The sequence below is a fragment of the Leptopilina boulardi genome, unplaced genomic scaffold, assembly GCF_019393585.1.
Source record: "Leptopilina boulardi isolate dan_hultmark-lab unplaced genomic scaffold, ZJU_Lbou_2.1 LbouV2_31, whole genome shotgun sequence".
Lineage (NCBI taxonomy): Eukaryota > Metazoa > Arthropoda > Insecta > Hymenoptera > Figitidae > Leptopilina > Leptopilina boulardi.
The window spans coordinates 2,717,152-2,741,846 of NW_026137874.1; the positions used below are offsets into that span (position 1 = coordinate 2,717,152).

Sequence of the window (24,695 nt, forward strand, 5' to 3'; positions counted from 1 at the left end):
TATATTATATCTTCAATTATAATATTTATTTATTTTACTGAATCAAAAAAAAGTGAAAATTATTTCTAATTTATTTATCGTCAATTTTTTTCCCCGTGCAAAATAATTATTAAACAAAAAAAAATTTAAAAAAAAAAAAAAAAAAAAAACCGTATGTGTATACAAAAAGTTGTATTTGTAAAAGTCCAGACCTCGAAAAGGTGAAGAGAGTGATTGAGTCACTACTAAGTTGTTCCTTAAAAGGAATCCAGTCAAAGAAGAAGAAGAAAAAAATGAAATATATAAAGTGAATGCAAATTATGCCGAAAAAAATAGAGAAAATGTGACAAATGTAATAAAAATGAAAGAGAATTATCTCTGAAAATAAACAATTGTACACAAAATGGAAGTGACCAAATAAAGGCAAAGCAGACATTGCAAATTTTTTTTTTGTTCAATTTATTTATTTTTCAAAAACCTCTTTCACTACAAACATAATTAGAAATTTTGAAATTAAAATTTCCAAAAAGAAACAATTACACAGAAATGTTGTATGTATTTTTTGTTTCTTTTTAAAATTTTGCAAGTAAAACACACAAGTCTTTTGTTATTACATGACTGAAATTTTTTTTCTATTAATACTGTTAATTTAAAATTAATTTTATGAAATTAATCATTGTAAAATGAGAGTTACACAGCAAATCAAATTATTTTATTGCTTCACTCACAGTGCAAATGAGTGTAAGATTATTATTTTTCAAAATTATTTCTGGTATTACATTATTAAATTATATTAGTTATTAATTAGCGATTAATAAATATACAATAATTATTCATAAATAATTGATTGATTTCAATTAATCATTTGCCAATGGAACAAAAATATTTTATTACTTTCAAAAATATATTTTCTTGAAAATATTTATTTCAATAAAGATTACGAATTTTTTATTTTTAAAATTTGTTAAAAATTAAACTTCTCCATATTTTATTTTTAAATACTATGGGCTGAAGTATTATTATATACAATAAATCTTTACGAATTTTTATTATTTATAAATATTTAAATTCTGTTTGAGAGGTAGAAAGTTGTGAATTTTTTTTACAAGAATTGAAAAACACTTTTTATCAATTTTTTTTCAAGGCACATTATTGGTTTGTATACTTTTTTTAAAACCATTTTTAAGATACATATTATGATTTTTTTTGTTTATATATTTTTTATAACGCAGAATTATTAAGAAATGTTATATATTTGAAAACACACCGCACAAATGACAGAAAATTTTCAATACATATTTCACGAATTATTTTTAATATTAAACGAACAAAAAACTGTTATACTGCTTTAAATAATAATTGAGTTAACAATAAGAGGTGATTTTTATGATAGAAAAATTGTTAAAATGTATTCAATATCAAACATTCGCAAACGAGAATTTATTATATAAATCACGAAAAACTTTTTTTAGAATTTTTTTTTCTATTAATCAATTTTCATTAGATGACCATTAATTTTAATTCTCAATATTTTCTATTTAATTTAATTCCTAATTTTTTTTGTAAACAATTCCTATCATTCTTGATAGGAATTAATTACTAGCACATTAATTTCAATTAATTTTCAAATCGATAAATTTATTATTTATTTATATCTATTTACTGTTTAATTTTGATGAATCATTTTTAAGTGAAACATTTTGTTTAATTAATATCAGAATATTTTTCTCTGTAGTTGAAAAATTTAAAAAAATTTTGGAAAAATATTTTACATTTAAATTGCAAAAACAGAGATTGTATATGGACAAAATGATTGTCAATATTTCCTTTTTTTGTCTTTTTTTTTTGCTTTTAAAGAAAATGAATATTCGTTTGACACGAGCGAAATTTTTTTTTAAATTTGTGTCCACGTTGAATTCTGATTGCTTGTAGTTCAAGTTTTTTTTTAGCTACACAAGAGAGAGAGAAAGATAATAAAAATTGTGTATTTTATTTTTGAACAATTTTAATAAATTATTTTCAGCTGTAATTAAAACTACAAGAAAGTTTCCAATTGAAAAAAGGTTTGTTATATTAAAATCTTTTTAAAATTCTTTTCTCTCTCTTAATTTTTAAGAAAAGAAATAGAAGAACTGAGGAAAAATTTTTTTAACTTAAAGAAATTAGTTCACTGAATGAAAAACTTGTTTCATTAGTGAGTTTTTTTTGCCTCAGAAATCTTAAATTAATTTTCCAAATAGACAAAATAAGATTAAATCGTCAATTTCGCAAGATTGGTTGATGATTGATCTACGATTGATGAGTGTAACTGAGAAAAATATATAAGACGCTTTCATGAATCGTTTTTTATATTTTTCCGAATCTCTCAACTTGAAGTCGATAATCAATCATGATATTCGATCTGATAGGATTTGAGGTTGCTGAAAGCGCGAAGCATCGGCTTTCATAGATAACGAGATTTTCAGTTTTTTTTTATTGCTTCTTTTTCTCCCGGTTTTTTCTTGTTTTCATTTCGTTATGCTCGTATATATGTAGCAGCAACCAGCAATTTTTTTTTTTTTTTGGAATTAATATCTCGATCTGTATCGAGTTTGAAGATGCAAAGCCTGCGTGGGAGCTGGCCGCAAGGTGAAAGCGATTGGCTTCACGTTTGGTTCGAGAGACTTGATTTTTGTAGTGCCATCGCCTCCGCCAACAACATTACCAACATCGTCACCTGCCGTTATTTCCATATTCTGTGGCTTTCTTGCCTTGGGACGACATCGATAATAATAGAATTCAATCATTAATGTGAGACAAGCCAATCCAATGCCGACAAAAATGACAATGAACACTCCGCCAATGTTTTGAATGCTGATTCCATCATTTCTGTCAGTGTCCCTGCTGCAAGTCTTTCTTTCCGAATTTCGATTCCACCATTTGTCTTTTAGCTTCTCCAATTTTCTCTTGTTCAACAAGACTAAAATTCTGTTAGAAAAACAAACATTTATTTATTTATTGAAAATAAAATAATTCTATTAAATTAATATTTTAAAATATTTTCTTGTCATCAGTTAATAAATTTATTTTGTCATTTTAACCGCATTCATTGTAAATAATGTTTAATATTTGAATATTTTCTCCCAAGGAATATTTCGTCTCAATATTAATATCAAGAGCTATTTATTTTCCTGGCTCGCCTAAAATATTTGAAAAGACCTTTTGCTGAGCAAAGAAATTTTGATTGTGATTTATAAATCATAATCTTTATTACCACAGTCAGCAGGAGTAAAATAAAGACGAATGTTTCTAAAATTCTAAATTATTGAATTAAAAATCAGTTTTTTAATTATTATTATTATAAATAATATTTGTTCAATTTTACAGAAAATGAAAATTATTTTCAAACCATATTTCCTCTTAAAGACTCTCAAGCATTAAACTTGTATCGAATTAGGACGAGGATCAATTATGTAATAATTGCGGTAATTGGAGGTACTTACGCATTGTTAAATTGATCCTTCAGTGGCGATCCTTGTTGAACGGCAATGGCGTATGGTTTTCTCGAGAATTCCTCGCCAACTTGTTTCAAATCGCAATTTGTTATCGTTAAATACTTGATGTCAGTGGCGTCTCCAATTAAAGCGAATTCATTTGTCTTATTGAGGTTTCTCACACGATTAACAGCTTCTTCAAGGGTTTGTGGGAATCTAGCTTCCCTCATTGATTGAAACATTTTTGTGTACTTGTCGCTAACTGGATAATCCCAAACGGCGAGTTTTGCTCTCTCCAAGTCACTGAGACTATCATTTAAGCTCATGTCTTTCCAAATGCTAAAAAAGAAGAAAAATGCGATTTTAAACAAAAATTTTATCTCATTAAAGTCTTATATAAATTAAAATAGAATATTTCAATTTTTCAATATTTTTAAAAAGTCAGATACCCTTTAATAGAGTAGAAATTTGAACACAATACACAGGATATTGAATATTTTTGTGCTTTTATATAAAAGTTCGAAATGGAATGTACTCTGAGTTGATTTTGTTGGACCAAATTGTTGAGTAAACATTTCTGGTTGCTCTTTTTTTTGCACTGAATGCATTTACTTCGAAAAAGTGCACTGTAATGTTTACCCAACATCAGAATCAAACCACACGTTTTCAAGTAACAAAAAAATATAAAAAAAAACACACATAAATCGAGTGACAAATACGAATTAATGAATCGAATAAAAAGAGAAGTTTTCTTTTATAAATGACTAGTTAATAAGTAAATAATTTAACATTTTCACAAATTAAAAGAATTTTTTGTTTTGTTATTTAAAAATTGATTTTTTTTCTTGACTTTTTTCCTTGTAATTATCTTATATTTATTTAAAAATAATTAGAGAACAACAAAAATCAATATTATCGATACTGCAAATTTTCTCTCGTCAAAGAAATAAATAAATAAAAAAAAAATTCAGTATGGATAATAAATTAAACATTATTTAAAGGAATTTTATGAAAACCATTTTTTAAAAAAATGCATTTTAAAGAAAACTAATATCCACGTTAATTAATATTTCTTTTGCATAAAAAATTTCAATTATTTTATTATTATTTTTTTTAATTTAAAATAATAATTTAGTTCACTATATACGGATTCTTGAAGCGAAAGAACGTCTACTATAATCGATAACAATTGCTTATTGATTTTGAACTCCAAGGAAGGAATGAGAAATTGAAGTTTCAGAAAATTGACAGAAATGACTACATTTTTCTATCTTTTTTTTTATTGAATATCTTTAAACTGCCATCAAATTTTTTTTGTAATCCTAAATCTCGCGGTTTATTCGTCTTCGTTAACAAAATTTTCATTTAAATGATGCTTTTACTAAATTCAAATTTTTTATTATTAATTGAATTTTCGCGTTTAATAAAATTTTGAATTTAATATTTGCGAGTAATATAAATTTTAAGAAATTGTAAAGTCAATGGAAATTTTAAAATAATTTATATTCTTTTACCTGTAAATTTCATGGAAATATATAAAAGAAGGAAGGATAAATTTCCAATTTATAATTTCGAGACTTATAGAAGCTGATATTCTGTCAGTAATTTAAACTTGCGTAATGGAAATTTGAATTATTAGCTTTCGCGCATGTAATTTATAAAGTTTATAAGCCTCAATTTGGAAACAATACTATTAGAGGTAAGCGAATTTGCATATCTAAGGTACTTCACTTTGTGAATAATACAAACTTGAGGTACTAATCAATTTGATCAATTATCGTAAGAGGAATAAATTTTGGGGTTTGCACAGTACTACGGCAATAGTTTTCAAAGGGATAAGTAGAGACACTTTGCAACTGCCGATGTTAACTATATACATTCCCTATTTCATATATACATAGATTCTCTGCACTAAATACATATTGCATTGGGCGATTATTTAACTCTCTTTCTCTATATATATATATTTCACCTTCAAGTTTAGTACTTGCTAAAAAATATTTTAAATTTACATTAGAGCAATTTCATTTACTTCCATTATTCATGTTACTCTTTTCTATAAACATTCGATAGATTGTTCTCGCAAATGTTCTTTTCAATTGAAATTTACAATTTCTCATTCAATTCTCTTTTTTTATTCTGACACTATTCCGAAAATCTTTCTTTCCCATGAGGCAGTTAATATATAATTTTTGAATTAAATCAAAATCCAACTAATATTTTAATGTAAACTGTAACAAAGTAAAATTATTATTTAAGTCAATTAAATGATATTTGATTCAAATACAGTTTGTTTAATTCAAATAAAAATTATTTGTTTCAAGTTAATATTTATTTGATAACCGATTACTTGAGTCAAATAAATTTTTTTTCCAGTCTAGATATATATTAATAAATTACTAAATCGATACAATATGCTATGTTCGTCACGAGCTGGTAAACAAATATTTTGTCTTCTATCAAACATTTATATTTTTATAAATATTTTTTTCTCTAATTTTTATAATTGATTTAAATTGTATTTCCCTTTATTATAATATTCAAATAAATAAAAGAAAAAAAATGACGTGTTTTGTGGTTGATTTGAAAATTCAGTTACATATAAAACATTTTCTATAAGACACGATCGATTGACACTTATTACAAAAATTATATTACGGAATTCACGCGCGCCTTTCCATACGATAAAAGTAAATTACATGAGGCGTGAAATCGATCAATAAAATACTTTCCTATATAGTTGAATTTATGGGAAAAAATTCAAAATAAATAAAATTTAAAGCTCTGCAAAATAATTCGAAATGTTAATAAAATTTTTCAATAAATTTGAAATTAATTTACTAGTTTCCAAAATTCTTTAAAAAAAAATATAATTTACAATGTTACAAAAATAAAATTTTTTTTATTAGATTTTGTAAAATATTTGTTCCAGCGACTAGTCTCAGAAAAATTAAATAACAAAATACAAAATTCCCTGTAAATATAAAAAAGTTTAATTATACGAAATATTAAATACTTTTTCATACTTTGGAAAAATTTATATAACTTAATGAAATAATAATTTTCAATTATAATAATTCTAAAAAAATTTGTAATTGATTTTTTTAATTTAATAAAATTTTTCAGAAAAAGAAATGCAAAATAAAATGTAAATTTTTTGAAATATTTCTCAACTTACTGATAAAATTTATCCTCAATTGCTGACATCCTCTCGAAATACGTGTAGGCGCCAGAATTTTCGATAACCGAATACTGAACTTTATACTGCGATGCAAGTTGTTCGAGCGTCTCAATTGGTACCTCCAAACGGGAAACAGTGAGATAAGCAGCCAAATTCGCCGTATACGATGCAATGATAATAAATCCAAAAAGCCACCATGTTGCTGCGACAAGTCTTCCAGAAAGATTTTTTGGCGCTTCACCACCTCCTTGAGGTGTCAATGATGTCATGCAAAACCATAGGCATTCTTTCAATGTAAATTCCCTTTTTTCCAAGCTATTCTTGTATTTTTCACGATTATTTTGATAACTGTATGGCGAGAATCTGTCGAAAATCCAGAGTAAAAAACTCGTGAAAAAATATGCAGCCAAAATACATAGCCATACATCGCTTTCCAAAACAGCAAGAAATTTGAAAAGTGACGTTTGTATTGTTGGTTTCACCATCAGAATTGTAATACCAACAAGATCATAATAAGGCACTGTATAATCGACAACATTTTCACGTTCAGCCATCACTGCCAGTGTACCAAGTGCAATATCAGCTTTATTATCCTTTAATTGTCGAATCATTCCATTCCATTCACCATTTTCATCCATGTGCCCATATTCCTTATCGGCAACTTCTTCAATTGTATAATTGAATGGAACAGTTTCACGTATATGATCAAGAAGATCAATGCAATAGCCTTTCCATGTATTCGTCTCATTATCATACATCACAAATGGTTTTTGAATAACCGTAACAACACGGTAACTTTTTTCCGCCATTTGATTAGCCATTAGGCCCGGATTTGTCACCTTTTCATGAAGCGAAATAAAGAGAGAGGAAAAAAAATAAAAACTTTTTAAAATATTGTTCTTTGAACATTTTATCACTAGTTTTTTTAAAGATTAAAACGAAGAATGCAGCGAATCGATGGTCATTGTAGTGTTTATTGTCAGTATCGATGCTGAAAAATGGAGGTCACGCAGGAACGAAGGGTGAACTGCAAATGAGGAGGTGTAAATGTCGTTCGTCAGTCAAACAAAATGTAACTGTACCGATCGATATTGATGTGCGTGCGATACTCGGTGTAAAAGAAAAAAAAAATTATCAATTTTCTTTTTAAATAAACATACCTTCAAGGACTCGTCGATATTGGCTGGCCACGTGGCAACTTGTTCGTCAGCAACAACAATTTTATTGTAGATATTTATTATGTTGACTGTCATGTTGAATTCCGTTTTATGGTCACCGTTCTCATCGCCCCAAACAAAGTTTGCATAGGTCGAAGTGAAACTTTTACTCTCGGTCACTGCCTTTAATTTCGGTAAAAGATTCAAGTTTCTCTTCGGCACATTGCTGCCTGAAAAAATCATTCATAAAATGGAAAAATAAAAAAATCTTTTCAATTTCCAAATTACATGACTATTATATCAAATTTTCAAGAAAAAGAGAATTCAATAAAAAACACTCAATATTTTCTGAATAAAAATAAGACATTTTTTCCCTTTAATCATAAAATTACTTTAATCTAAAAAAAGACCGATTTTATCCACTCATTTCCTTATTGTGTGTTATTTGATTCAATATACTTAATTAATTTGAAATACTTTTTCACATTATTTTAATGAAATTCCACTTTTTGTAAATTAAATTTCAATTTAAAGATAATAATAAATTTAAGTAATTTCTGATTCTGAAAATAAAATTTTGATTTTAAAAAAAGTATAAAAAAATCATTTTTAAAAAATTTCTCACCATTAAATTCTTCACAGATAATTTGTTCTCGTATCGCAGGCCATTCACCAGCATCGATAGCCGCTTTCATTCCCATAACTGCGATTCGTGTCAAATCATAGTAAAAGGCGGAGCTTATCAATGGCTTAGGCAAAAGTCCTTTCGAAATGAGTTCGGCCAATTGTGGTTTATTGAGAAATTCCGGTTTGATGAACATTATTGAGATATTGTTAACATCACATGATGGAATAAATTCATCGAGAGTTATCATGTACCATGAATAAAATGGACCGGTATAATTTTGTGATCCAGCAATTTTCATAGCCATGCAAATTGTTTCTTGATTTCCCAAAATAAAGAAATGAACAATATCTAAATCGCGTAGTCGTATTATTTGTTCGCGTGCCTTGTCTTCATCATTTTCAATATCAACCATTACATGACGAGTTGGAACATTTAGAAGAAGACTCTTGTATTTGTGATCCATTACAAAATCGCCATTAAATAGAATCATTGCATTGTCTATTGATTTATTATATACCGCTCGATTATTTATCGATGTTAGACATAATTGTCGAATAATTTCCGGTACAAGATCTGCTGGCGGCATCACTTGAATCAAATATCCCTTTTGATCTTCTGTCAAATCTCTCCATCGTCTAGAATTTTTAATATTATTTAACCTAATTATAAAATAGTTTTCCCTCAAACCAGATGTGTTGAATTAAATAGAAAAACATTTTGCAATTCTTTTTTTCGCATATAAAACGGTAATATAAAATTTTGTTTGTAATAAGTGTGAGCAATTTCATTGTTAAATAAGTTATGTTGTCTAATTCTTTTTCTATTGTTTCAAAAATTGTAATTTAAAAAAAAAATGCATACACTTACCGTAGATCACCTTTCTGTCCAAATTCACCAGAAACGGTTGGTAAACCAAGAGCGGCAGTGATAGCGTTAACTGTTTCCGTTGCCAATCCGGATTTTGTAACATCAAGAATTAAATCCGGAATTTTCGATCCTGATCTCCCTTCTAAAAGTGTCGTATTCCAAGTTCCGCATACACGTTGAAGTGTACTGTCAGCATCAGAATTGTTGATTAGAATCACATAAATTTCTCCCAAAAAACCAGGATACTGGTCTTTCAGCATATTCAAAGAGCTGGTCACACTTTTGTTCGCCACTTCATTTTCTTCATCGTTGATGATTACTTGAAAGAAAAATTAAATATAACCCTTTTAAAATAAATACAAAATTTATACATTTATTTAACAAAAATAATTAAAGGAAAACGACACTTATCACTATTCAGGTGATATTATTATACACTCAAAACATAAACAAAACAGAAGTTGGTAGCAAGTGCCGATTTATTCTAACCAATCAAATTATAATTTTTAAAAATGGCGCCCATCACGTGATTTGCATTAGTCAACTGATAGCGCACTTCACGCCGGAAGTATTGTTAGGCGCCATTTTGGGCCTTGTGCGTGCATCCATAGCAAGTTTTTTGATAAGAAGTTGATGATTACTTTATTACAAATCATCAGTAAAGCTCAAAAATAAAAGAATGTACTTTAATTTAATGATTGTGTTACTATTGCGACATCAAACTAGTTCGTTGTATGCAAATTTTTACATTGTGCAGTAAATAAGCAGAATTGTTTCTACATCCATGTGGTCTACAGGGCTTTTCGGAACAACTTGCCAGGTATGTTTAGAAATTAATTTTTACTTAACATTATTAAATATTTTATGCATTATATTTAATTTTGACCACTTTTTTTATTATATCTAAATATCTAACCTATAAAGTTCCGATTGCAAAATTTCAATAAAATATATAATTATTAACCTAAAATCGTTCTCAATTTTTGTCATCTTCGACATCAGGGTTAACAATTGTAAAATTTCCAAAGAAAATTGTTCTTATGTAACGTCTAACATCTTTATTTTCTCAATATTACAGGAAAAAAATAACTTTCATATGAAATTTTACAAAGAATCAAAAAATTGTTAACATACGGAAATTTTACGAATCAAATTATCAATATATTATACGAAAAGGTATATTATATATATTGTTTCAAGATGGTGTTGAAGAGAAAAGTAAAATGTAAAAAAGTATCTGGACTCATCGAGGGAGAAATAATGATACAACAGATTCTTCGGCAATTTCGCAGCTTCCTGTATAGAATTTTCTTAAAAGCCAGAGAGTAATGGAAAATCAGAATTTTCACAGCATCGCCTTCACGGAAATATTTACAAAAGGTACGACTACTAAAATTAAAATCTTTTTCCTTTGTTCACTTTTCACTCGAGGATTAAATTCTCGATTAAACTTTTATTTAATTTCTATCACGTAATATTTCTTTCAAAAAATTTTTTTTATTATTGATTTTAATAAAGTATGAGCATAACGAATATTGAAAAAATTTAGTATCATGAAAAAATTAAATTAATATTTAATTTTTGAATTAAATAATAATATTTAAATATTATAAATTCATTAAATATTAATATAATTTAATTTAATAATTTTTTTCGATTTTTTTTCAATATGGTGTAAATTTTTTCAATATAAAGTGAATATATAGGAAAATAAGTAGATAGTCTCGGTGTATGGTCAGACAAGACTATAACTCTACTTTAAGTAGAGTAAATGGTATTTTTTCCTTCATATCTATAATCTTATCACCAACAATTTTTTTTTCAAATAGCAAAGTGTAGATAAAAAATGGAAAATTTATAATTTTTTTTATATTTTTTTTTATTTGAACTAAAGTCAAGGTCTTCATATATATTGCATTTTTCTGCAAATAAAAATTTTAACCTTTTGAAAAATCGTTCAATATTTCATGATCATGACATTATAGAATTCATTATAAAATAATTTATAAATTATTTTATATTTATAGTTATTTTCTAAATAATAATGAGGAAAAATGTTATATCGAAAATTAAAATTATAAAAATAGACTAATTACCAGTCAATTTAATATAGAGAAAATTAAAATGTAACTTTTTTTAAAAATTCTTTTATTTATTGGTGATTAGTTAATAGTCAAAATTTTAATTTTGTCGTATAAATAAATAAAAATTGAAACGATTTTTTAAAAAAAAAATTGCGTATAAAAAAAATGTTTTAAAAATAAATATTGGCAATTTAACAATTTTTTTTTCAAAGTCAAGAAGAAAATAATTGAAAATTCCCAAGTTATTATTCACAAGTCTCTTCGTTTCAAATTTCACTTCCTCATTCTACCGAGAATTTCTATAATTTCTCATTTTCACCTTCGTTTTGTCTCATCTACCGGCCACACAAGTACTGTAATATTCGTTTCTGTCTTTCCATTTTGAGAGCTTATACTGTCTTCCTTTCCACTTACATTTTCAATTTCTCATCAAGTTGATTATTTTCTGCTAATATTTTATTCAACTTTCTCATTTTTCCTCAAATATCCATTATAAGTCCATGAACAAGTTCTATTTTTTTCAATTACATTTTTCTTTCGTTTTGAAATTATTTTTAATTCAAAATCAAAAATGTGAATTATAAAAAAATTAATTTTTGTTAAAGTTAATTAATTTGATAAAAAAAAAATAATTTAATTTAGTAATTAAATCATTATTATTATTATTATTATTTATGAAATTAGTAAGGCGATAAATAAAAATTTTTTTATCATAATTTTTATAATTAATGCATAACTGTCTATAATAAAAAAGTCAGGCGAGAAATTTAAAATGAATAGGTGAGGATATTTTTTAACTTCGACATTGCACTGTTCAAAGTGTCACGAGTCATATACTTTCTTTTCTTTTTTTTGTCAGAAAATGCCCTGACTTTAAAAGTGAACGACATTTCTTAACGACCTGTTTCTTTTGGAACAAAAACTACAATGAACCTGCCTTTACTTTACGAGCTTTCTCTTATCCCACTTTATTTTTTCATTTTAAGACCAGTGTTTCGAGAGTAATACGATGTTAGAAGGTCGAAATGTTCAAAAAGAAAGCACTTAAGTAGCAAATAAAATGCAAAAAAAAAATCCAATTATTATTATTTTTGTATATCATGGAAAAAAGAGTAGCGTAATCTTTTTTTTCCATCTATAGATTGAATTTTAAAATTGAATGTCTTAAGAGAAGATAAATTTTTGAAAATATAGAGAGAAAAAATAAATATTTAAAAATGATAAAAGTTCGGAAGGAAATTGATATATAGCAGTGTGATTTCTTTCCTGAGTGTTTTCGTTTGTTTCACTGAGCACAGTTAATCCTATGAGATCAAATGAATTCTCTCTTTCTCTCTCTTACTCGATACTTTTTTCTTCACTTTCTGCGTCACTGATTTATTTTTTATTGCAAGCTTAACGCGAGAACCAAAGGTATTTCTTTTCTGGTACTTTGATCTTTTCTTGTGCACTCGAAATAAGAGTAAAGTACACTTTTCTTTTTCGTGTTTGAAACTATAGAAAAATCCAAATAAAACGCAACTATAGAAAAATAATTGTGCAAAAATATTTGTTTATCTATTTTTCAAAATTTGTTTTAACTTGACAATTTTTTTTTTAATTGAAAAATATTTTATAAATTTGTTTTTATTTATTAATTTAATTTAATATTATTTTTATTAATTAAAAAATAAATAAATTAATTTTATATAAAATTTCTTTTCATTTAAAAACATTTTATTTATTAAAAATGTTTTTTTTATAAACCCTAATAAATACAATCGAAAATTAAGTATTTTTAGTTCAAAACAATTTTTTTAACCGTGAATTAGAAAAATTAATTATTTTTTAATGAAATTTATTCTTTGGTAAAATTCACAAGTTTCTTTGAGTCAAAGAAAAGTTTTTTAAATCAAAGAAATTTTAGTTATCGATATATGGTCAAAGAAAAGTGGTTTTTTGCATTAAAAAATTCGTTTCTTTTTCAATTGAATACGCACGTTTAATAAAAGAAATAAAGAAAAAGAGAAAGAAAGAATCAAAGAAAGAAAAATGAAACAATTCATCCGCAAAATTGATATAGTGCTTTATTGTTTCAGAAAAAAAATTATATTTCCTGTTTAAAGAAATGTTTGACTCGTTAAAAAATATTTTTTCTCCCTTTAAGTTTATTCTTGACTATTACTGTGAGCCCTTATTTCCTTTAAGCAGTTATTTCAAAAATGCTGTTTCAGCACATGGCTCATGCTCGTTACTTTATATTCTTTAGGTGAACGCAACCTACACCACGTAGAACACGGAAAACTTCCGACATTTGTAAACTGTACAGAATAATAATGAGCAATGTGATTAGTCAACTTTCATACTTTTTGTTTAAAATGCCAACATTTTCTTCTTTTTTTTGTGCAATTATTGTTTAATTAATTGCGATTGCAGAAATCGTTTGTGCCAGTGAAGCAATTTTATATGAGACAATTTCAGTAGAAAAGGTCAGTGTGCCGTCAGACAGTCAGGCGATTTCTGTCATGAAATACAATATTTCTCAGGCGAATGAAATAATTACATATATAATTATATGCTCTTAATTTTTTAAATTAATAATAATAATAATAATAATAAAATTGATTTAATTCTAAATTGGTTAATCATTAGTGTTAGTGGTAATTAATAATTAATTAATTAGAATTTTTATAGAAATTGAAAAACTTGAGAAGACATAAAATTTTGTTGAAGTGTTTGGAAAACATAGAAAATACTTTGTATTGAATAATCAGTTATTTTTTAAAATAGTTAAATAATTAATTATAATATTGTTTAACTATTATATTCAATATATAATAATATATTATTATATTCAATAAAAACGACGATTTTTTGTATTAAATAATTTAATTGATAATTGCACTGAAAAAGAATTTATTTGATTCAAATAATTTAGTAAAATAAATATTACCTTGAATCAAATAATTTTTGTATTTGAAACAAATACCATTTAATTGACTCAAATAATTATTTAATACAAATAAATATTTATTTAATAATAGTCAAGAAATTGAATATTAGAATCAAATAAATTTTTTTTTCAGTGTGTTACTTAAAAATTAATGGTTAATAAAATAAAAGAGAAATTTACTTTAGTACCACTTTAAAAGATAGTTTAATTCAATAAACTAAATTGTTTTCTGAGTATGAGGCGATAATTCAGTTAGAAAACTGTTTTCAATTACTAAAGTAAAAGTTAAATTATTTTTAAAATTTTATTATAGTTTATTTTAAATTATTATTATTGTTAAATAATAATAATAATAATAATAATTGAATAACTATTTGGCTTGTATCAACAATTTTGTTAGAGGTTAAATAAACTAATTAATAACCTCACTAAAGCAAATTTGCACTTTCATATCATTAATTAGTTGCTAACTATTAAAAATTAGAATTATGTTATTTAATACAAATATCGACGTAGTTAATTTGAGTAATTGAATAGTTTTTTGCATTATTTGGTAATTTAGTTTTTAATATAGTTTATTAATAATTATAAATAATTTAAAATAATTAATTATCAATAATTTAATTTCATTTCCTACATTTACAGAACAGTTTTTTTTAAATTCGACGCCTCCCTTTTTAATGATTATATTGAACTGAGCTCTAAATAAGATTTTATTATTTTAACAAATGAAAAACAATTTTATCAAGAAGAGGCAGTCTATAAAAAAACTGTTCTTAAAAAAAGAAAATCTTCTAGTCGATTCTAATCACTTCTCTATTATAAATACAGAAAAAGAAAATTTTTTTAAACTAAATTTAAAATCTTGAAAGAGACAAAAAAAAGTTTTTTAAAAACCTACAGAGATTAACTGGCCTCGAATTGGTAGAAGTAGGTCGTACTGGTGGTGAGTTGTTTTGGCCGTGGACCAAACTTCCAGTAAACAAAAAAAGGCCGAAAATGATTAGGGCAAGCCGGAGGCACCTCATCGCGCCGTCAGGCGTTGAGGTAGCCAACTGTTCGCGTGTTCAAATGTACTTTGCTATTGTGTCGATAAGTAAACAAAAGGATATATAGTATATAGAAATAGGTGGCAGTGGTGATGTACCCTGTGTGAGGAATGTTGCTTCGCAAAAAGAGAAACTAAATGGATGGTATAGGAAACATTTTCTTTTTTCCCTCCTAGTGATGCTTTATAGCCGAATCGTGTTTGTCCATTGGTTGCCGCGGGGATGACCCAATCAATTCTCACCAAGTGGTTGTGTGTTTTCCCCCCTTTTTTTATTTTTTTCTTTTCGAGACACTCCCCATTCTTTTCTCGACCTTGTTCATGTCTCTCTCTCTCTCTCTCTCTATATGTGTGTATTTACACGATCAGAAATTGCCTTATACGATCGCGCATTGGTGCGACATTCTTTAGACCAACCCGTTCTGTCAACCTCATTGCACGTCCTTCGCGACTGCACAAATAATAATAATAATATGATGATGATAGTTTGCGATTTCTTAAACAACAGTCTCCCCCTACTTAGAGAAAAAATTAAGGGAAGAGACTACTGAAATTTCAACCTATGGAAATTTATACCGTTTAGGGGTGTTAATTTATTTTCTGACAATATTGAATATTTAAAATGTAATGAAAAATTAAAAAGAAACTAAATCAATTAATTTTTTATAGGACTCGAAATTCTAAAAAATTTAAAATATGAATTTCTGTTACAATTTTCTAAAATTAAATTTTTTTTTCAAATTAAAATAATTTAGAATAATTTTAGAACCTAAACAATGTCAGAATAAATTTGACGTAAGTAAATTTTTGAAATGTTGATTTTACTGGTCTCTTCATTCAAGAAATCAATTTATAAAAAAAACGAGGGTAATTTATTCTTTCAGATTAAAATCATATGTATATATATATATATATATATATATAAATATATATTATGATAATAGATAAGCTAATAATGAATTGATATATACAGTATCTGAAATAAACATCTCAATTTAAGGAAAATATATTTTTTTTAAATGTTTATTATTCAATTTCTAATAAATATTTAAATGAAAATATTTTTTTTCAATGCTTTATGTAAATAATGATAAACAGGTATTTATTTTATAACTGATAGAATATGTTTTCGTTTTATTTTGGAAAAGTTTATAAGGTATTTTTTTTATTTTTTTTTACGAAAGTGCTAAAGGCATTCGGTTTTAAAAATTAGTCAAGCCTCGATGTCTCTCTCTCTACCCAAAATTCGAGCTTTCATTCATCTTGCTCTCTTTTTGAGACTTCAAGAACCATTCAGCCTTAGAAAGCGACCAACCAGAAACTATCCGGCTTAGAGAAATAAGTCTTTGGATGCGTTCTGTGCGCTCTCTCTCTTTCTCCGAGAGAGGGTTTTTTCCCTTGATTTTTCTTTTATTCGAATACCAACATTAAAAACGCCTCAAAAATCTGAAATTGCTCTTTCAAGTGCTATTTATTTTTTTATTCATTTTATTTTGTTGAAAATAATTCGTTAGAAAATAATTGTATTCAGTTACTTTTGGCGTTATTTTATTAGATACTCAGCCTTTTGATCTGCAAATTGACCCAATTTTAAGGATATGTAAGCCTATTTAACATCAAACCCAGCAGCCTCTTGACCTAAAAGTTTATCTAATTATGATTTCAGATTTGATAGTATTATGATCCTGAACATTGACTGAATATAAATCATGAAATCGCTGGGTTTGAGGTTCTAATTAGCTAACATATCCAATAAGCCTTTTTATTTGCAAATTCCAAATTTCTAATCTATATAAGAAAAAGTCTCATTATTTTTATTCATTTAAAAAAGAGTTTAAGTCAAACATATATGAATAACAAATTCTCAAAAAAATCAATTGTTCTTAGGCAGAATATTTCTTTGCAAATTCTTGCACAAAATACACCTAAAATTGTAGAAAAAAATAACATCCCGATGCGAGTAGACAAAGACACCTATTAACACCCAAAAGACAACCATAACCTTAAAAAATTTTATCAAATAATTCAATTGTTCTTAGGCAGACTATTTTATTGCAATTTCTTGGCCAAAATACACCTAAAAGTGTAGAAAAAAATTGACAGTCCGATCCGAGTAGAGGAAGACCCCTTTTATGACCTATAAAGCACTTTTCGTAAAAAAAAAATTTTCAAAAAAGTTGAATTTTTCTTAGGCAGACTATTTTATTGCATTTTCTTGCACAAAATACACCTAAAAGTGTAGAAAAAAATTGACAGCCCGATCCGAGTAGAGGAAGACCCCTTTTTATGACCAAAAACGCATCCAAAAGCATAAAAAAGTTCCCAAAAAAATTCAATTTTTCTTAGGCAGACGATTTTATTGCATATTCTTGCACAAAATACACCTAAAAGTGTAGAAAAAAATTGACAGCCAAATCCGAGTAGAGGAACAAACCTATTACCACCAAAAAGTCATTTAACCCATAAATCCAAAAAAATAAAAAAGTTCCCAAAAAAATTCAATTTTTCTTAGGCAGACGATTTTATTGCATATTCTTGCACAAAATACACCTAAAAGTGTAGAAAAAAATCGACAGCCAAATCCGAGTAGAGGAACAAACCTATTACCACCAAAAAGTCATCCAACCCATAAATCCAAAAAAATAAAAAAGGTCCCAAAAAAATTCAATTTTTCTTAGGCAGACGATTTTATTGCATATTCTTGCACAAAATACACCTAAAAGTGTAGAAAAAAATCGACAGCCAAATCCGAGTAGAGGAACAAACCTATTACCACCAAAAAGTCATCCAACCCATAAATCCAAAAAAATAAAAAAGTTCCCAAAAAAATTCAATTTTTCTTAGGCAGACGATTTTATTGCATATTCTTGCACAAAATACACCTAAAAGTGTAGAAAAAAATCGACAGCCAAATCCGAGTAGAGGAACAAACCTATTACCACCAAAAAGTCATCCAAGCCATAAATCCAAAAAAATAAAAAAGTTCCCAAAAAAATTCAATTTTTCTTAGGCAGACGATTTTATTGCATATTCTTGCACAAAATACACCTGAAAGTGTAGAAAAAAATCGACAGCCAAATCCGAGTAGAGGAACAAACCTATTACCACCAAAAAGTCATCCAACCCATAAATCCAAAAAAATAAAAAAGGTCCCAAAAAAATTCAATTTTTCTTAGGCAGACGATTTTATTGCATATTCTTGCACAAAATACACCTAAAAGTGTAGAAAAAAATCGACAGCCAAATCCGAGTAGAGGAACAAACCTATTACCACCAAAAAGTCATCCAACCCATAAATCCAAAAAAATAAAAAAGGTCCCAAAAAAATTCAATTTTTCTTAGGCAGACGATTTTATTGCATATTCTTGCACAAAATACACCTAAAAGTGTAGAAAAAAATCGACAGCCAAATCCGAGTAGAGGAAGACACCTATTACCACCAAAAAGTCATCCAACCCATAAATCCAAAAAAATAAAAAAGGTCCCAAAAAAATTCAATTTTTCTTAGGCAGACGATTTTATTGCATATTCTTGCACAAAATACACCTAAAACTGTAGAAAAAAATCGACAGCCAAATCCGAGTAGAGGAAGACACCTATTACCACCAAAAAGTCATCCAACCCATAAATCCAAAAAAATAAAAAAGGTCCCAAAAAAATTCAATTTTTCTTAGGCAGACGATTTTATTGCATATTCTTGCACAAAATACACCTAAAAGTGTAGAAAAAAATCGACAGCCAAATCCGAGTAGAGGAACAAACCTATTACCACCAAAAAGTCATCCAACCCATAAATCCAAAAAAATAAAAAAGTTCCCAAAAAAATTCAATTTTTCTTAGGCAGACGATTTTATTGCATATTCTTGCACAAAATACACCTAAAAGTGTAGAAAAAAATCGACAGCCAAATCCGAGTAGAGGAACAAACCTATTACCACCAAAAAGTCATTTAACCCATAAATCCAAAAAAATAAAAAAGTTCCCAAAAAAATTCAATTTTTCTTAGGCAGACGATTTTATTGCATATTCTTCCACAAAATACACCTAAAAGTGTAGAAAAAAATCGACAGCCAAATCCGAGTAGAGGAAGACACCTATTACCACCAAAAAGTCATCCAACCCATAAATCCAAAAAAATAAAAAAGTTCCCAAAAAAATTCAATTTTTCTTAGGCAGACGATTTTATTGCATATTCTTGCACAAAATACACCTAAAAGTGTAGAAAAAAATCGACAGCCAAATCCGAGTAGAGGAACAAACCTATTACCACCAAAAAGTCATTTAACCCATAAATCCAAAAAAATAAAAAAGTTCCCAAAAAAATTCAATTTTTCTTAGGCAGACGATTTTATTGCATATTCTTGCACAAAATACACCTAAAAGTGTAGAAAAAAATCGACAGCCAAATCCGAGTAGAGGAAGACACCTATTACCACCAAAAAGTCATCCAACCCATAAATCCAAAAAAATAAAAAAGGTCCCAAAAAAATTCAATTTTTCTTAGGCAGACGATTTTATTGCATATTCTTGCACAAAATACACCTAAAAGTGTAGAAAAAAATCGACAGCCAAATCCGAGTAGAGGAACAAACCTATTACCACCAAAAAGTCATCCAACCCATAAATCCAAAAAAATAAAAAAGTTCCCAAAAAAATTCAATTTTTCTTAGGCAGACGATTTTATTGCATATTCTTGCACAAAATACACCTAAAGGTGTAGAAAAAAATTGTCTTTCTGATACGAGTAGAGGACACCCCTAGTACCACCCTTAAAACAACCCTTAAAAAAAAGTAATGAAATAATGATGAGTTACTGTAAAAGAAGCTAAGGAGAAATATTTAACAAAGTGTATGTATGTGTTATTATTAGATTAAAAAAATGTTGGTAGAAGGAAAGAAAAATGGTAAAAAATTAGCTATTATCTACGAAGACATATCTGAAAAAATATTGTGTACGCGTGGTTATCGTTGTTTCGAATACGCCAGCTGTGCTTTTTCTTTGTCTATATATTGTATGTACAAGACTTTCTGCAATGCACCATATTGTTCTCATTAAACAAACATACAAAAATTCCCAACCCAAATAATATACATATTTTTTTTCATATTTTGCTCTTCTAATTAAAATTCAATTATGTAAAAAAATCTCCCTCAGAATAAGTAGAAATCTCATGCTTTTAAAAACGTGTTTACAAATTATTTTTGCCAAATAAATTCATCGTGGGGGAAAACGATGGGTAAAAAGTTATATTTCAAAAACATTAATAGTTGAAATTTCACAACTTGTTGGAGACTATCCTTAAGACGGCTTTTCCGCTAGGGAAGTTTTCTTCAAAGTTGAAAAAGAAAGTTAAAACGAAAAATCCATCAAATATTTTTCTTCTGTAATTTTTTTTTCCACTGAAGAAGCAAATTTTCCCTTGACGAGGTGAGATTGTTCGTAACTTATTGAAAGTGCCCAAGTGTCAAGTTGATAAGAAACTTTGTCTCTGTATAGGGGAAATGTAACTTTTAAAATAATCAAAAAAAAAAAAAGAAGAGTATATCAGTTTTCACAAGTAGAGAAAGAGAGAATATTGTTTGCTTGACTTTATAATAAGAGAAGACTACACTATTCATCATGTGATAGACTTGGTATGTTTGAATGCTTGAGGCATTTTCTTCTCGAGATTATATATATATCACAATCTGCATTAGCCGCAGGGCATATAACATTGAAGTACATAAATGGAAGAATATCAATATTTGTTACTGTCTCTCGTTACTTTCATATGTCACTTGAAATTACAATCGAATACAAATGAATTTCCATTTGTGTGTATATTGTTGTAATTCGAAACAATATAATGTTTTCTTTATTTTATCTATCTATCAGTTATAAAAACATTTTTCTCTTTTTATCATATAGATATATCTCTCAGGGAAAAAGTTTATTAAAACTAAATAGTGAAATTTACTTTGTTAGGTATTTGTAATAAAAAAGTACATTAAAAAAAATACTAAATTCAAATTAGTTAAAAATTTATGTACTAATTTAGATTTAGAGAAGTTGGTTTTGTAAATATTAAATGAGGTTAATTTTCATGAGGCACATTAATTAATTCATTAGAAAAGTTTCTACTTTGATGTTCTTAGTATCACTTTTGAACTTTCTTTGATGTTTATTAGTTTCATATCTTTAAACTTTTCTTTTAAAATGCTATTCTTAATTACTCATTTTACATACGTAATAATTTATTTATTAATCATTATTATTAACTTTCGAATTAAAAAAATTTCTTCTTTTTTTTTTAGAAAAAAATTGACGTAAATGAGAATTATTAACTTTAAATGTTTTTTCAACTGTGAGAAATATGAAAAAAAACACAAAACAAATAAGAATGTTTTTACCTTCATCATGATACTAGAAGTTCAAAGTGCTTTTCAGAATAAAATGTTCCTGGTATTTTTCCCATAGTCTCAAAGCTTAATGCGGAACAACGCAACGAGTACGTGTGGTTAAGTAAAGTCAAGCGCGAAAAACTACCCTTTTTTTAAGCCGCAATTTTTTTTTTTTTTTTGCAGAACTAATTGGCCATCCGAAGAGAAAATAAACGTATTCTTACCAGCTAAAATTTCTAACTGAATTAAAAATGATAGTCGTTTTTTAGATTTAAAAATTATATTAGTCCAATCATTATTCTTTTAATTTATTATACATTAGAAATATTAGACTTATTTTAACTGTTCTTTTTGCAGATTCTATCCCCGATGGCTTGTAGTGTCACGTACTTCAAAGATAAGGACAAAAGTAAAAAAGGGTATCTTGAAGGACACAGAATCCACACAGACTTTTTAGAACTCGGTCTATTTTTACGGTTATTTTTCACATTTTCTGAATGGAAATTTAACTTGAAAGTAGGGATCTCCGAGGGCTATTTAGTTTGAAAGAATCTCCTTGAAGCTGATCTTTATTAAGGTAAAGATTTTAATTTATTTTATTTTTTTTTATTAATAATAATTTATTTTCATTATATATCTTACATAGGTGTTTAAAATACAATTTTTTTTTTATTAATAATGTGTTTTATAAAAGTTATATATTTTATATGATGTATTCTCTATTTGCATGTTTAGCGAGCATGGCGTGTGCGATGATGGTTCGACTTTGAAATTGCATCAATTTAAATGACCTTCATAGGGAGAGACCCCGCCTTATGCCCTCAGCTGCTTCATTTAATTAAAGGCTTTTAACTTATAATCAATTAAGGAATTCCTGGACCTAAATCGACGACTAATTTCTGACCAGGTAACTACCAACTTTACTTAATCAAAAAATGAAAAAAAAGTAATAACTTTCGATATTTCGTAATATTAGTTAATAGTTTTAAAAATAAAATGCAAATATAGACAAAATATAATTATTTTTAATGGATTCTCAAAAAGTGATATCTGTATATTTGAAATATGAAATATTTTAATATTGAAAAAAGTCCGACCAAATGTTAATTATAAAAATAAATAAGAATTTATCCAAAAAATGTTCCCTACCAAAAATGTATGTGGCATTTTTTGAATGGACCAACACCATTCGGGCTACAATGAATCAAATTGGACAAAAAATTTCGAAATTTAGAAAAAAAATTGTTTTTTCGAATTTTTTTTCATCGACTTATTGATTCCGGGTTCTATTTTAATTAAACTCTTGTAAATATAAGTTTAGGTAGTACAGATCAACTTTAGTGGGAAAAAAGATTTAAAATTTTTATCGTTACGATTTTTTTTACTGTGAATAAAAATTTATTAATCGTTAATATTTTTATTATTAAATTCTAAAGTATTACATAATTAATTTGTTACTAAAAGTAAAATTTTTTATAAACTCCTTTTTTATAGTTTTTTCTCATTGATTTAAAAATTAAAAATTTATTTTATTATTTTTTCAGTGACACTTGGAAAGAAAGGAAAGCAAAATTCCTTTTTAAAAGAAGGAAAAGTTATAAAAAAATAAAACACTTTGATTAAAATTGAAATGAAATAATTAAAAGTGAACTAAAAGTATGTTGCAAATTAAAAGTGTTTGTGGACAATTTGTTAGTTTCGAGTCAGTGCAGTGTTATAAAAATATTTATTTTAATTTTATGAAAGTTTGTTTTTATTATAAGTGTATAAATTAATTTTAACATAAAATCTAAATTCAGTGTGGGAGTTAAAAATATTTGAATCACACAGAAATTAAAGATGTGTTATATATAATTATTTATAATATTTATTCTTTTAAAAATATTATTTTAAAGAGTTTAAAAATATTGTTACATTTCGAAATAATTAATTAAATTTTTTTTTATTCTTTTAAAATATTAATTTTTTTATTTCATTTTTTGTGTAATAAATTTACATATAAAACATTGATTCAAATATTTTATTTCGATGTGTTTGTGTGAAGTGCTTTAAAAAGTTTGGAAGGATTCCAATCGGACAATTTTCCATTATTAATTGAGGTGAATATAATTTATTATCTATTTCAATTATATTTTGTTTTAACTTTTCTTAAGTAATTTTATTTTCTTTTATTAATTTATTAAAAAGTTTAATTATTAAGTCTTACTTTTTTTTTTATTTAATATTGTTATTGGTAAAGAAAACTTTAATTTTTTAATTATATATTGAAAATTATATATGTTTTTTTTTATAATTGTCTACTTATTTATTATTTTCAATTAATTTTTACTTATCTTTTACTTTTTACAGAGCAGAGGATTAAAAACTGGAAGATGCGGTGGATATATACTCTCAATGGACCGTCTGCATCCCTATACGAAATGAAGAGATCAACGATTGGTAAGTCCCTCCTGTTTTTCAATGAAATGTGGCGAAAGCAGGTTGTAATTAATTTCGAAAAATCCCATAGTGATGGCTATTTAAATCGATTAATATTTAATTAAATTTAAAACTAATCCATTTAATAAGCAAGTGGATCTTATTTGTTTATATTTCTTATATATAATAGGTGGACTCTTCTTGGTAAACGTGGAAAGCCAAATTTTTGAGTGAAATCTTTTAAATTAATTTTTAAACATCTTTTTGAGATAAATATTGAAAAATTAAATTAAATTAAATTTTTATTAATTTATGGAGTTTTTAATACCCAAGAAGAGATTTATATAACAATTAGATTATGTCAATAGAAAATTTTATACTTTTAGTAAAAAAATAAAATCTTTTATTTCTTATATTAAATTAAATGGTAATAATATATTATTATTAAATAGGATGTTTAATAATATTTTTCTTACAGGTTATTAAAAGGTACTGTTATTTTTTATTTTATGGAAAGTCAACTATTTTTTAAATAATAATTTTAAAA

At 26.4% G+C, this 24,695-nt stretch overlaps 1 protein-coding gene and 1 long non-coding RNA gene across 3 annotated transcripts; one reads left to right on the top strand and one right to left on the bottom strand.

The window, feature by feature from the left end:
* Nucleotides 1-964: 964 nt before the first annotated feature.
* On the bottom strand, nucleotides 965-15,461 carry LOC127283187 (ionotropic receptor 25a). The gene is made up of 7 exons (XM_051307898.1): nucleotides 15,203-15,461; nucleotides 9,286-9,604; nucleotides 8,416-9,053; nucleotides 7,794-8,020; nucleotides 6,631-7,472; nucleotides 3,462-3,791; nucleotides 965-2,946 (listed from the first exon to the last, which is right to left on the bottom strand). The coding sequence occupies exons 1-7, from the start codon at nucleotides 15,327-15,329 to the stop codon at nucleotides 2,547-2,549; spliced, it is 2,883 nt and encodes a 960-aa protein (XP_051163855.1). The 5' UTR covers nucleotides 15,330-15,461; the 3' UTR covers nucleotides 965-2,546.
* Nucleotides 9,941-23,436, top strand: LOC127283211 (uncharacterized). 2 transcript variants are annotated; one of them, XR_007843317.1, is made up of 5 exons: nucleotides 9,941-10,105; nucleotides 10,364-10,665; nucleotides 22,088-22,307; nucleotides 22,466-22,637; nucleotides 23,275-23,436. It is a non-coding gene; the product is annotated as an uncharacterized LOC127283211 (long non-coding RNA). The 2 variants fall into 2 exon arrangements; XR_007843318.1 differs by lacking the exons at nucleotides 22,088-22,307; nucleotides 22,466-22,637; nucleotides 23,275-23,436 and having other exon boundaries at nucleotides 10,364-10,741.
* Nucleotides 23,437-24,695: the final 1,259 nt, after the last annotated feature.

Bases quoted from the DNA above. Each gene is read 5' to 3' on its own strand.
- LOC127283187 (XM_051307898.1), bottom strand. From the start codon at position 15,329: ATGAGGTGCCTCCGGCTTGCCCTAATCATTTTCGGCCTTTTTTTGTTT. The intron at 9,054-9,285 runs GTAAGTGTATGC...TAAAAATTCTAG, and splicing joins GGACAGAAAGGTGATCTACG to ACGATGGAGAGATTTGACAG. The intron at 8,021-8,415 runs GTGAGAAATTTT...TGATTTTTTCAG, and splicing joins TATCTGTGAAGAATTTAATG to GCAGCAATGTGCCGAAGAGA.